The sequence below is a fragment of the Trichechus manatus genome, unplaced genomic scaffold (assembly GCF_000243295.1).
Source record: "Trichechus manatus latirostris isolate Lorelei unplaced genomic scaffold, TriManLat1.0 scaffold00153, whole genome shotgun sequence".
Classification (NCBI taxonomy): Eukaryota; Metazoa; Chordata; class Mammalia; order Sirenia; family Trichechidae; genus Trichechus; species Trichechus manatus.
The window spans coordinates 6,766,905-6,781,513 of NW_004444089.1; the positions used below are offsets into that span (position 1 = coordinate 6,766,905).

The window sequence follows — 14,609 nt, forward strand, 5'->3', positions numbered from 1 at the left end:
ATCTTAGATGGCCACTTGCAAGCTTTTAAGACCCCAGACGCCACTCACCAAAGTAGGATGCAGAACATTTTCTTAATCAACTTTGTTATGCCAATTGACCTAGATGTCCCCTGAAAGCATGGACCCCAGACCCCCACCCCTGCTACTCTACTCCTTCGAAGTGCTTGATTGTATTCAGGAAACTTCTTAGCTTTGGTTTAGTCGCAACGGGTATTTTTTTTTTTTTAATAAAACATGACCCACCCGTGAAGTGGAGCATATTCACTGTCAGTCAAGGAGTTTTCACATGGTGAGATATAATTTACTGTTCATCACGGGCCCTTTAAATGCTGTACACGGTCAGCCACGTTTTAAACACCGAGAGCTACTGAAGAGACGGGGATTAGTGCAGATCACCTAGTATGCAGGGTTTTCCCTGTTGTAACTAAGCGATAAAACTGTGCAATGGTACAACACTAATTGAATGTGGCTACACACAATTGTGGGCTGCCACATGTATCCCATCACCATAAAGACTGTAAGTATTTTGTAAGCTACCGTTGTGATCATTGCAGATGGCTACAGCCAGAGAAGTTGTTCTCCAGGGTTTATTAGACAGCGATAAAGACATCTCGTGATTTGACAGACTGAATGTGTTAAACAGCAATGATCAGGAGAAGGTTCCAATTAGAAGCGGGAGGCGCGTCCCAGCCGGCACAGACACGGTGAAAGGTCAGGTATGTAGCTGTGTTGGCAGACTGGCATTTCACACAGGGCTTTTCTTTTTAAGAAGGGTTTCCCTTTCTAGGTCTTTGTTCGTTTATTTTGGGGTTTAACACTAGCTGGGACTCAGGAACAGTCACTGTTTGGGCCAATGCTTGATCTCCCTTGGATGGGAAACTGAGACCATTTGGAAAAGTTGTTTGAAAGAATAAAAGATTTAATATATAGTCATAAAATGCAGCCGGCGGCCATAAAATAAGACGAAAATTCACAGATAACCTGAAGTCAGGGAAATGGTTTCTGAGATTCCCATAATACTGAAGGAAAAGCTGACTGATAACATGTGTTAGAACAAGTATAGTTCTCGATGCTGTGATGAAGTCAAGGATAACTGTATTGAAATGTTGGCTAACGAATCATTAGTAGCCACTGAAATATTTTCCCAGAGGAGTTCAGTACGCAGTAAAAATTATTTTGTAAAACAGTTGAACAAAAGTGGTGTGAAATTGACAAAACCGTGGAAAAAGCTCACTGCACTTTTTAGCAAATGCGGTATCCGTTTAAAACGACATGGGCCTTCCTCCAGTCATGGTATGCAGTCTCTACGACTCTTTCTAAGGAAAATGGATTAAATTTAAATCTTTAAGAAGTGAAATATAGCAATATTTAAAGCACGGCATTATTTTGCAAAATGTACTTTCTAGTCCACATACTTTTAAGTTAAACCTCTTGGGAAAAAAATTAAAACTCTAAATCTCCATTTTATGCCCACATATAAAATCTTTATGAAATCAAGAGCTTAAAGAAATCATAAAATTGTACAGAAGTTGGAAAGGGGCAAGTCAGAAGAGAGGTAACGATGTTGGGGGAAAAATAAAATCGCTTTTCAAAGCATTAGGCCGGGGAAATAAGGGAAGACGGAGGAGTGGCTGGAAACGCCAGGAAAGGCGACCCTCAGACTTCGGTTAAACGCCCGTGAAACGTCTCAGAAGGAGGCAGTCCCGTGGCTGCGGTTAGTCACACACAGCATGCACGGTCCTGGCTCTGTGAGGGCTTGTTCATCCTGCGGTTCTGCTAAAACCCTGGGAACCCGGGGCCACCGCAATTTTAAAAATTTCATTCTGTTCTCATCACACAAGTCACATACGATATGTCACTGTTGAAAAATGAGAGAAGACAAATGATTCCAGAGGAAAACATTCTGGGGTCTAGATTCCAGAGCTTTCTCTCTCCTGCTTTTCTTTTGCAATGCATCGCGAACATTTCCCAAGTGAATAAACACATATCTACGTCATCATTTTCAGTAGCTGATGGGTATTTCAAGGTATGGGTGCACCATAATAATAATCACACAAATACTTGGTTTTTAAGGAGGCTGCTGGCGCGATGTTTAAGCACTTGGCTGCTAACCAAAAGGTTGATGGTTTGAATTCACCCAGCAGCTGTGTTGCAGAAAGAACTGGCTACTGTATTTTTATGCAAATAATACCCACCTTCTACATTTGTTTACAGCAACAAAAATTAGCATAGCGGCCCTTATGAAAACACCTTGAGGGGTGAGGGCAAGATCGGCAACCAAACATAGAAGGCATACGTTATTTGCATAAAAATACAGTATCTGCTCTCACAAAGATTACAGCCTTGAAAACCCTATGGAGCAGTTCTGCTCTGTCACACAGGATCGTTATGAGTTGAAAATGACTTGACAACACCTAACAACAACTTTGTTATTAGCTGCCCTGAGTCAGTCCCAACTCATAGCAACCCCATGTACAATGGGATCGGATTGTTGTGACCCATAGAGTTTCCGTTGGCTGATTTTTTTGCAAGTAGATCACCAAGCCTTTCCTCCTCGTCACTCAGCCTAGAAGCTTCACTGAAAACCTGTTCAGCATCGTAACGGTACACAAGCCACCACTGACAGACGGGTGTGCATGAGGCGCCTTGGCTGCAAATCGAACCCGGGTCCCCCGCGCGGAAGGCGCGAGTTCTACCACTGCCCCTCACTGCCTCCACCACAACTCCTCCCACTCCCACTGACTGACCACACAGGGTGCACGGGGCGGCAGGCTGAGGACTTCCCGCGGTTGTCCCAGACGATCTTCACAACAACCCTACTGATCTAGTATTTGATTATGTTTTAGCGATGAGAAGACTGAGCCTCAGAAACATGACTTGTCCAACGTTGCACACCTAGGAAGTGGCAGGGTCAGGACTCACTCGCGTCTGCGTCAGAGCCGGGGATTCTGACCAGGGTGTTGCTCTCCTGCCTCCCACCACGCTGGCAGTTAACTGGTGTTAAATACGCCCAACGCCCTGATGTCAGCTGTTTTGACGTAGTTTGATTTTTTTCAAATACTAAAAAACACTGAGATGAACACCCCCATATATGTATAGACATCTGATTTTCTCCCCGAGGTTAAATCTCTAGTCTCTGAGTGGCTCCAATGTTTAAGTGCTCGACTACTGGCTGAAAGGCTGGAACCCACCCAGAAGCACCTCAGAAGACAGGCCTGGAGCTCTGCTTCCAACAGGTCACATCCTTGAAAACCCCACGGAGCGGTTCTACTCTGTCACATGGGGTCGCGTGAGTCGGAATCGACCGGACGGCAATTAACAACAACAGGTTACTTTTCTGGAAACAGAATTATTTTGTCTTACGTCACTCCTATGATTTAAAGGCACAGCTACAGAGTAACGAATCGCCTTTCAGAAAAGTTCTATGAAGATCCCTTTCTTCTAATACGTGCGGGATTATTGGTATCCTCATAACTTAGGCAACCAAACCATACCAGTTGCCATCAAGTTGATTTCAACTCATGGTGACCCCATGTACTTCAGAGTAGAATTGGGCTCCGTAGGGTTTTCAATGGCTGATTTTCAGAAGATCGCCAGGCCTTTCCTCCAAGGCATCTGTGAGTGAGTTTGAACTGCCAACCTTTTGGTTAGTAGCTGAGTGCTTAACCATTGCTAGTATTATATATTATTATTTTTGACCTTGGCTAGACTAACAAGGCTATGTCGTTTCAAATGAAATAAATTGTATTATTTAAGTCCTTAGTGACTGAAGGACGAACCGTGGAACAGACAGATGCAGACCAGCTAAGGAAGCACCTCTTTCCGGTCATGTCTTGTTCTCCCAGGCAGAGTCACAGGTTTGGAGAAGAAAGGCCCACAGGGAAAGAACATGCAGAGTGGCTCATGACTGGACTGAAGAACGTGTCAGGGAAACGTCACATTTTCTCTGTTTCCCCTCAGTTTCCATCCAAATTCAGAGAGCAGAAATTTCTCCCAAACACCCACGAAAGACCACCATTCAGCCTCTGTTTGGCCACCTCCAGCGACCGCGCTACCTCTTATAAAGGCTGTTTCATTTTCAAACAGATCTAATTGGTAGAAAGTTTTGTCTTACACCAAGTCCACATTTCTCACCTACTAATCTCTTCTGTTTTACTTCAGTGCCCTTAAATGCGGCACAAAACGTGCTCCGTCTTCCACTTGGCGGCCCTTCTGTATTTTGACGAGAGCCACTGTGTTCCCTTCCTCCGCCCCTTCTCTGGGTGAAGACTCAGGCCCCTGTTCCCTCAGCAGAGGGACACTGTGGTGTCATCAGGGAAGGGGGCGCCCTTGACAGTAAAACTCTCTTTTAATTAAAGAGGTCGCTATGAGTCGGCAACAGGCTAAGCTCACATGGATGGAGTGGTGGTCCAGTGGTAGAATTCTCACCTTCCATGCAGAGACCCAGGTTCGATTCCTGCTCAGTGCACCTCATGCACAGCCACCACCGTCTATCAGCGGAGGCCTGCAACCTGTTATGATGGTGGACAGGTTTCAGTGGAAAACTGTGTTAGACGAAGACAGACTAGGAAGAAAGGCCTGGTGATCTACTTCTGAACATCAGCCAGTGGAAACCCCATGGACCACAATGGTCGGATCTGTAGCTGATCATGGGGATGGTGTGGGACCAGACAGCATTTTGTTCTGTTGTGTGTGGGGTCGCCATGAGTCGGGCTGATTCAAGGACAGCTGACAACAAAGCCACATTTGTGTTTTTAGCAGTCACATCCCACTGAGCCTCACACTGAATTCAGTCAGCAGACAGCCTATGACCGGCCATCAGGCCGGGCTCCCTGCGTGATCGTTAGCCCAGCTACTCCCGTGCCACTCAGTCCACAGGGATTCAGGCTCATCTCTTGCAAATTCCCTCTTGCTGATTCTGGACCTCTAGGAAGCCTGGTGGAGCAAACGGTTAAGGCTTGGCCGCTAACTGAAAGGTTGGTAGTTTGAACCCATCCAGCATCTCCAAGGGAGAAAGACTTGGTGATCTGCTCCCCTAAAGATTACAGCCTAGAAAACCCTATGGGGGCAGTTCTACTCTGTCACATGGGGTGACTATGAGTAGAAAATCGAATCAACGGCACCTCACAACAAAAGAGAGCCAAAGGTGCTTCTGAATCCCAGTTCTGTCCACTGGTACCACACACCTTCAATGGCCGGTGGTGCCGATTCGGGTCAACGGCAGACTCATGCAAGATCACTGGATCTCCTCCTTTGGGTGACCCCCAACCTGTCAGTCAACGCATTCCAGTGGTTCCAGTTCACAGTACAGAGGGCCGTCCACGACCTCTAGATGCGGGCCTTCTGCAGCCCTCCCCCAGTCTACCAGTCCAATTAGCTGTCCTGTCACAGAACAGAGTGATGACCCCAGAGTCGGGCGATGAAAGCAGGAGGAAATCTGCTTTCTTGTGAGTCTGGTTTGAGTTGGAAGCTAAGAAGCACTGGAGGCACAAACTTCCGTTATCACTGGGGATGAACAGGAATAGCTTATTGCTGCTGTTCTCAGCTGCCCTCGAGTCACCCCACACTCATAGCACCCCCAGGCACCGTGGGATCAGATCACGGTGATCCACAAGGTTTCCACTGGCTGACTTTCAAAAGTAGATCACCAGACTTTTCTCCTAGTCTGGAAGTTCTCTTGAAACCTGCTCAGCGTCACAGCAACACACAAGTCTCCACTGACAGACGGGTGGTGGCTCTGCATGAGGTGCGCTGGCCGGGTCTCCCATATGGAAGGTGAGAATTCTGCCACAGGACACCACTGCCCCTGCTTACTGCTGCTGCTGTTGTTTTTGTTAACTGCTTTCGAGTTGATTTTGACTCATAGCGACCCACGTGACAGAGTAGAACTGCCCCATAGGGTTTCCTAGGCTGTGATCTTTACAGATTTACAGTATCCTTTCACCAAACCTATTCAATCTGTACGCTGAGCAAATAATCTGAGAAGCTGGACTATATGAAGAAGAACGGGGCATCAGAATTGGAGGAAAACTCGTTAACAACCTGCATTATGCAGATGACACAACATTGCTTGCTGAAAGTGAAGAGAATTTGAAGCACTTACTGATGAAGATCAAAGACTACAGCCTTCAGTAAGGATTACACCTCAATATAAAGAAAACAAAAATGCTCACTACTGGACCAATAAACAACATCATGATATACAGAGAAAGGATTGAAGTTGTCAAGGATTTCACTTTACTTGGATCCACAATCAACACCATGGAAGCAGCAGCCAAGAAATCAAAAGACATATTGCATCGGGCAAATTTGCTGCCAAGTCCCCTTTAAAGTGTTGAAAAGCAAAGATATCACCTTGAAGACTAAGGCGCACCTGACCCAAGCCATGGTGTTTTCAATCACCTCATATACATGCGAAAGCTGGATGGTGAATAAGGAAGACTGAAGAAGAATTGAAGCCTCTGAATTGTGGGGTTGGCAAAGAATATTGAATATACCATGGACTGCCAAAAAACGAACAAATCTGTCTTGGAAGAAGTATAACCAGAACGCTCCTTAGAAGCCAGGATGGCAAGACTTCATCTCACGTACTTTGGACATGTTATCAGGAGGGACCAGTCTCTGGAGGAGGACATCATGCTTGGTAAAGTAGAGAATCAGTGAAAAAGAGGAAGACCCTCAACGAGATGGATGGACACAGTGGCTGCAACAATGGGCTCAAGCATAACAACGACTGTGAGGATGGCGCAGGACCAGGCAGTGTTTCGTTCTGTTGTACACGAGGTCGCTATGGGTCGGAACCGACTTAACCGCACCTAACAGCAACAATAATCTTTACAGGAGCAGACTGCCGGGTCTTTCTCCCATGGAGCTGCTGGGTGGCTTTGAACTCCCAACCTTCCGGTTAGCAGCCAAGCGCTTAACCACCGCACCACTAACGCTCCTATTGCTTACTGCTAGATGAAAATTAATTTAGTGAAAATGACGACCATGGAGCTGTGCATGTCATTTTGGTGGGCAGCTAAGAGCAGGCACATACATCTGGACAGAGAATTTCTAAACAGACTTTCTGACCCAAAGAGGCATGTTCTCCCAGGGAGTGCTGGAGAGTGGGGAGGAAAGGATTCTTGAACATAAATTTTTGTTTTTTGAGAAAATTACTCTGTGTTTATTTATTATAAAAGCTAGTTATGTAAGTTATATTTTTGTCAGGAAAGACTTTAATTTGCTTAAGGAGGTCGTATCTGTGAATACATTTTTCAAAGACTCACCCAGCTCCTGGAAGAAAAGCAGGCTGCTACAGAGGACTTTGCTGCCAAAGGTACAAGCCTGCCATCTGGTGGTGAGTCCTGTAAACTGAAGGCGTTTGACCTCAGTAAGAAAAACCAAAAACCCTTGCCATGGAGTCAGTTCTGACCCATGCGCCCCCCGTGGTGCCGAGTAAAACTGTGCTCCATGGGGTTTTCTTGGCTGTAAGCAGACCTCTAGGCTTCTCTTCTGTGGTACCACCGGGTAGGTTTGAACCACCAACTTTTAGGTTAGCTGTTGAGCGCCAACTGTTTGCACCACCCAGCGGCGTTTTAGCCTCAGTAAGGCAGTTAAAAAAAGTGAAAGGTTCTTTGTAGTCATAAACTAGCAAATACAATCATGGTGTATAAAGGTGCGGCATACACGTTTTGTTCAATCTATATATACGGTGGTCTCATCCACAGGTGAAACGGGAAGCCCTGCTTTCTCTCTCCATTCAGTGAGGTTTAAACATCAAAAGAAAATATATATAGATTTGACTCCGACTCATGGTGATCCCATGTGTGCCAGAGTAGAACTGTGCTCCCTACAGTTTTCAATGGCTGGTTTTTGAAAAGTAGATTGCCAGGCCTTTCTTCTGAGGTGCTTTTGGGTGGACTCGAGTCGCTAACCTCTGGGTTAGTAGCTGAGTGCATTAACCGTTTGCCCCACCCAGGGACTCCGGTGAGGTTTCTCCTGAGGCCGGCATCAAGTCCTCAATGCAGCAGGTGAGATGGAATGGCTCAGGTTGTGATGCTGTGTCTGCCCGCTGTCTGTGAAGGACAGTCAGCCTTTGCTCATCTGTCTGTCCCACCCTCTCATCCACCTGCTCTCCCTCCATACAGTCATTAAGCACCAGGCTTGGCAATGACATTTTTAAAAAAAACCATAAAATAACTGGGAGGAAAATAAAACCTTAGTAATGAAACCAAAAAAAAACAAAAACAAAAACCAAACCCACTGCCGTCGAGTCGATTCCAACTCATAGCAAACCTACAGGACAGAGTAGAACTGCCCCATAGGGTGTCCAAGGAGCGGCTGGTAGATTTGAACTGCCAGCCTTTTGGTTGGCAGCTGTCATGGATTGAATTGTGCCCCTCAAAAATATGTGTATCAGTTTGGCTAGGCCAGGATTCCCAGTATTGTGTGATTGTCCACCATTTTGTCATCTGATGTGACTTTCCTATGTTTTGTAAATTCTATCTCTAAAATGTTGATGAGATGGAATTGGCGGCAGTTATATTAATGAGGCAGGACTCAATCTACAAGATTGGATTATGTCTTGAGCCAATCTCTCTTGAGATATAAACGAGAGAAGCTACCAGAGACACATGGGGACCTCATACTACCAAGAAAGCAGCACCAGAAGCAGAGCACCTCCTTTGGACCTGGGGTCCCTGCACTGAGAAGCTCCTAGACCAGGGGAAGATTGATGACAAGGACCTTCCTCCAGAGCCTACAGAGAGAGAAAGACTTCTCCTGGAGCTGATGTCCTAAATTTGGACTTCTAGCCTGCCAGACTGTGCGAAAATAAGCTTCTGTTTGTTGACCTCAGCCACTTGTTGTATTACTGTTACAGCAGCACTAGATACCTAAGATAGCAGCTGAGCTCTTAACCGTACCACCAGGGCTCCACTTAGTGATGATACAAAAATAAAAATGTAAAAGGTCTCACATTGAGTCATTCCCAGTTTTTGCCAAAATGTGACTGGAAATATCTCTGTCAATCGAGTTCATATTTTCTGATTAAAATATTTGACCTGATCAAACATTTAGAATTAAATAAATCACACATGTGATTTATTTATCAATACAGACCATTAAGGTCAAGTTATAAAATTCTAATACAACAATATAAAAAATTCTAATACAATATAAAAACATAAACTTTTTTTGTAGGACTTCGTAAAACCACATTCAGAAATGTCTAAAAAGTTACCATGGCATTTCACTAAAAAAAAATGTTTATATTTTTACCATTGTTGTATTAGAATTTAATGCTAACAGGTCTATATATACTATCTTACTGCATAAAATGAATCTATAGCCGAATTAAGTATTTATAAATACACCTTCTCCTCACTTACCGACTATCTCATTATTCTACATTTCGCATTTACGACAATAGTAAAAAATCTACTGTCTATTTTGTGCGTTAACAATGTACATCTGACAGTAACGAATGCTGAGGTGCGAGGCGAGAGTAATGCTGGTTGTGATAGTTAGGGTTATGTGTCAACTTGGCTGGGCCGTGATTCTCAGTGATGTAATGATGTAATTTGGCAGTTATGGAATGATGTAGTCATCCGCCATTTTGTGATCTGATGTAGTATCCTCCATTTTTGCATAACCCAATTCACATAAACAACCTAGTCTTTGGAAAGTAACCATGTCTATAAGAGAGGAGAGGAGGTAATACTTTGCTAGGTAAAACAAACTTCAATCAAACATTTAATTAGCAAAAATTTTGATATCAGTGTAACAATTTAGAAGATTATTTTGAGGTCTCTAAATAAAACAGCAAAGTATAAAATGGTGGTTTTTAATTTATTCAATATGTCTTCCTGTAGTAAGAAAATGAATTCAAATCCTTATATTAATTTTATCATAGTATTTTTCAAAAATAGTCTATTTCTACATTTTGCCACGAGATTGAATTTCCATAGAAAGTTTAACAGAATGTGAAATTAACAGAAGTCTCACCTGCAATTAGCAATGCCATCCCAATTTTGTTCCATTTATTCCACCCTACCTATTTCATCCTATAACAGATTTCCTCCTGCAGAATACACCATCTGCCACCTGTTCCTCCCAAGTACAAGGAAATTGCTATAATGGAGAAATTGAATTCCTTTAGGTTTTTGTATAGATATTTTAAACCTAAATTATGAATGAATGCAATGGTATATTTGTTGTGTGCTGTTGCGTCGATTCTGATTCTCTCACTCGCTCTCTCTTTCTACATATGTGTGTCTATGCATATGCTGCTGTGTGCTCTCAAGCTGATTCTGATTCATAGTGATCCTATATGACAAAGTAGAACTACCTTATAGAGTTTTCTAGGCTGTAATCTTCTTTATGGGAGCGGATTCCCAGGTCTTTTCTCCCACAGAGCTGCTGGTAGGTTCAAACCACCAACCTTTCAGTTGGCAGCCAAGAACTTAACCATTGTGCACGAGGGCTCCATAAATACATAAATAAACAAGGATGATAATGATCATGAAGAAGGATGATTACGAAACTAGAGATATTCTTTTCAGAATATCGGTTTACTTTTCATAAGCTCTGTATCTCTGGGGAAACACTGAGTGTTCCGCACACAAGCAAACGAGGAGATATATATATATATATACACGTGCAGCCTTGGTGGTCAAAAGGTCAGCAGTTTGCATCCAGCAGCTGCTCCTTGGAAACCCTATGGGGCAGTTCTACTCTGCCCTCTAGAGTTGCTTACAGTCGGAATCATCTCAACGGCAACGGGTTTGCTTTATACATATACATATATCTCACATTCTCAAATTAGAGAAGAAAGGGAAAAGGGAAAGAAAGAACATTTTTTTTCTTTTAGGGTAATTCAAGTGCAATATGTTCAAGTGAGCACAGTACTGGACAAGCGTCCTGCAAACGGTAATTGCAGTGGAAGTGCACCTCTAGGTAACTGTCCGAGCCGCCTGCAGGAACAGACGCTGGCGAACAGCCACTGAAGAGGCACACAACACGGGGCTGCCGACCGGGAACGGAACTTTAATTTTCAATCACTGGATTGATTTTCAGAGCCTAGGGGAGATTTTAAACAAAGGTCCAGCTGTAAGCCTGTTCCCGTGACACCATCCTACAGAATTCCGGATGCAAGAATAATGACTGCAGAAGAGAGAAAATTGCTGCCATTTATGGGGGCAACTAGGCAGAAGAGAATGTTTAGGCTGCTGCCGGGATGTGGAATTTGAGGGTAATTAAGTCAGAGCCTGGTCATTTGACCTCAGCTGCCTTCACCAGCCGGCAGCCCCGAGACTGCTAACATAATTGCAATGAACTAATACTTGCTTGTGTATTTACTTCCCGAATGCCCAGCTTCCCTGCTCGAATGTTGACTCCATGAAGTCACATGACTTTCTTGTTCCCTGGTATGGTACCTGGCACACGGCAAGCCCTCGACAAACCTCTGTCCCTAATTCAGAGTTTTACGTAGTCTAGTGGAAGATCCTCACTGAGATGGATTGACACAGTGGCTGCAACAATGGGCTCAAGCATACCAAGGACTGTGAGGATGGCGCAGGACCAGGGAGTGTTTCCTTCTGTTGTACACAGCATCCCTAAGAGTCAGGACCGACCTGACGGTGCCTAACAACGGCGGTTCGGAGCTTGGGTTTGGAGTAGGTCAGAACTGGGTTGAGATCAGGGCTTTGAACCAGTTCCTCCCAGTTCGACCCCTGCTGAGAATTTGCATTTCCACCCCAGGTATACTGAATCAGAATCTACACTGTAACAAGATCCGCAGGTGATTCTTATGTATAATAAGTTTTGAGACCAACTACTCTACCGGTGGTTCTCAGAACTGGTCCCTGACCAGCAGTGTTAGCATCACCTGGGAACTTCTTAGAACTCTTAGCTCTTCCACTGACAGTCATTTAGGCTTCGGTGGGGCATTTACCTCCTAGGTACTCCCGTTTCCTTATCTGTGAAATGGCGCAGGACTAGAACTTGTTATTGGGTGCCATGGAGTCGAATCTGACTATGGCCACCTCATGGGACACAGCAGAACTGCTCCATAGGGTTTTCTAGGCTGTAATCTTTAAGGGAGCAGACCATCAGGTCTTTCTCCCACAGAGTCACTGGGTGGGTTTGAACCACGGACCTTTCACTTAACCGTTGTGCCACCAGGGCTCCTTTTACCCATACGGTTATTGTGAGGACTCAAGGGGGCCAGGCACAGAGACGGTTCTGGGTAACAGCGGACAGGATCAGAGTCTATGTGTGCAGCGGGAACTGGGCTGCTCATCTGCTTTGGAGCTTGAGCGCACACTGGAATCCCCGGGTGGGTGGGCAGGGGGTGCGTTTGCTGCACTGCAGGTTTCTCTGCCCTGTTACCAGATTCGGACTCGGGAGAGCTGGAGGGGGGCCCACTGGTTCACATTTTTAACAGGCATCTGGGAGTAATTCTGATGCAGGGAGTGTGTGGACCACACTTGGAGTAGGGATGCTTTAGAAAGAAAAGCCTCACTTCCTGGGTTTCTGGAGGGATGGGCAAACCAGCAGGAGAGCTGGGGTCCCATTTAATACAGGATGCTTAGAGTTAATGAATTGCTACATCTTTGGGGAAGAAATTAAATAGATTTTATTGGAATTCCAGCCTGAACAACCAGCAAAATTTATGTTACTCCCCTACCTACCAGTGACGGCTCCCCCCCGGCGTTCTCAGCTTCCTCAGTTCTTCCTCAGTCTACACTGTCCCCATTAATTCATGGGCTGGGGGGGACCCCATTTGCGTGTGGAGAACTCTCAATGTTTCCCCAGGGATATGGAGTTCATGAAAAGCAAACCAAGTCATCGTAAAAGGAATGTCTCTGGCTCTTTATTCGTTCTTCTTCAAGATTATTTTTATGCTGGGGTGGGGGGCTGATGTCTTTAAAGCCCACTGTGATTTACTTTTCTTGGATTATAGACCATATCACCAGTTGCAGTTGCGTTGATCCCAATTCATGGACACCCCATGTGTGTTACAGCAGAACTGTGCTCCATAGGGTTTTCAATGGCTTTGCCAGCCCTTTCTTCTGAGGCACTTCTGGGTGGACTTAAACCTCCAACATTTGGTTAGCAGCCGAGCGTGTTAACCATTTGCTCCATGCAGGGACTCCCTAGATTCTATTACTGAGATGTAAAGTTGGGAGAGTAAGAAATTCTAAAATGGCTTTTCTATTTTTCCCAAGTAACAACTTTGTAGCATACAAATGCTACAGATAAGTAACATATGTGCAAATGCCCCAGCCCCTCTCTTGTCCTAGCCTAAGGCATTAACCACAACCCTGAGCTCTGTTACCCACCCCCATGCCTGGTTTTTATTTGCTACTAAGTTCGGTGGTCTTAACGGCAGCTAACTCTTACAGATTAACATAAGAGGCTAATTTCCAGCTAGACAGAAAAGGCCAGCTGGGAACTTGCCGTGAAGATAAAATGGTTAAAAAGAAAGATTCTATAGAAGAATCCTGATCAAAAGGGGGAATATGCAGAACAGAATTTCAAATTATGATGGAATCCAGACTTTTTGGAGCCATTGAGGATGGATGAGCCCCTGAAATTATTGCCCTTAAATAATTTTTTTAATTGTACTTTAGATGAAGGTTTACAGAGCAAATTAATTTCTCATTAAACAATAAATACACAGATTGCTTTGTGACATTAGTTGCCAACCCCATGACATGTCAACATTCTCCCCTTCTCTACCTTGGGTTCCCCATTACCAGCTTTCCTGTCCCCTCCTGCCTTCTCGTTCTTGCCCCTGGGCTGGTGTGCCCATTTAGTCTTGTTTTGTTTTATGGGCTGTCTGATCTTTGGCTGAAGGGTGAACCCCAGCAGTGACTTCATTACTGACTTAAAAGGGTATCTGGGGCCATACTCTTGGGGTTTCTCCAGTCTCTGTCAGACCAGTAAGTCTAGTTTGTTTTGTGAGTTAGAATTTTGTTCTACATTTGCCCTGAAATAATTTTTAAACCTTAAACAAAAATATCCCCTGAAGTCTTCCTTAAACCAAACAATAGTTAGCTTAGTAGAGAATGTATGCCCTGAGCACTGTGCTCTTTTAAAAGAACTATTTATACGGGATCAAACTCACAAGAGCAACTTGAAAGATTAGATAGGAATCTTAGGGGCGGTGAGTTTATGTTAATGAGGGGGGGGAACAATTTGGAAAAAGGAAGGTGAGAATGGTCGCACAACTCAAAGAATGCAATCAACATTACTGAATTGTACATGTAGGAATTGTTGAATTGGTGTATGTTATGTTGTGTGTATTTTCCACAACAATAAAAGCAAAACAAGTTATTAAAAAGAAAGAAAGAAAAGAAAAAAGAAATATCTGTACTCGTTCCTGAGCGCTCCGAACTCAAGATGCCGTAACAGGGGAATCTCTCTTACCAGCAGGTTCTCCGGCTTTATGTCACGGTGGACGATGTTGAGGCTGTGCAGGTATTTGATTGCACTGGCCAGGTTGTACAGCATCCCACTAGCGTCTCGCTCCGTGTATTTGTTGGTGGAGGTGATGGCATCGAAAAGATCTCCTCCCTGAGAAGAGCAGAGGGGCACGTTAGCAGGGGGGCACGTTAGCA

General features: G+C 44.5%; 1 protein-coding gene across 1 annotated transcript in view; it reads right to left on the reverse strand.

Moving 5' to 3' along the window:
* LOC101353945 (serine/threonine-protein kinase DCLK1) overlaps positions 1-14,609 on the reverse strand; it is a 96,432-nt gene that overhangs the window by 45,323 nt on the left and 36,500 nt on the right. Inside the window, exon 7 of the mRNA XM_023740360.1 lies at positions 14,419-14,565. Coding sequence (XP_023596128.1) covers positions 14,419-14,565 — 147 coding nt within the window. The remainder of the gene's footprint in view (positions 1-14,418; positions 14,566-14,609) is intronic.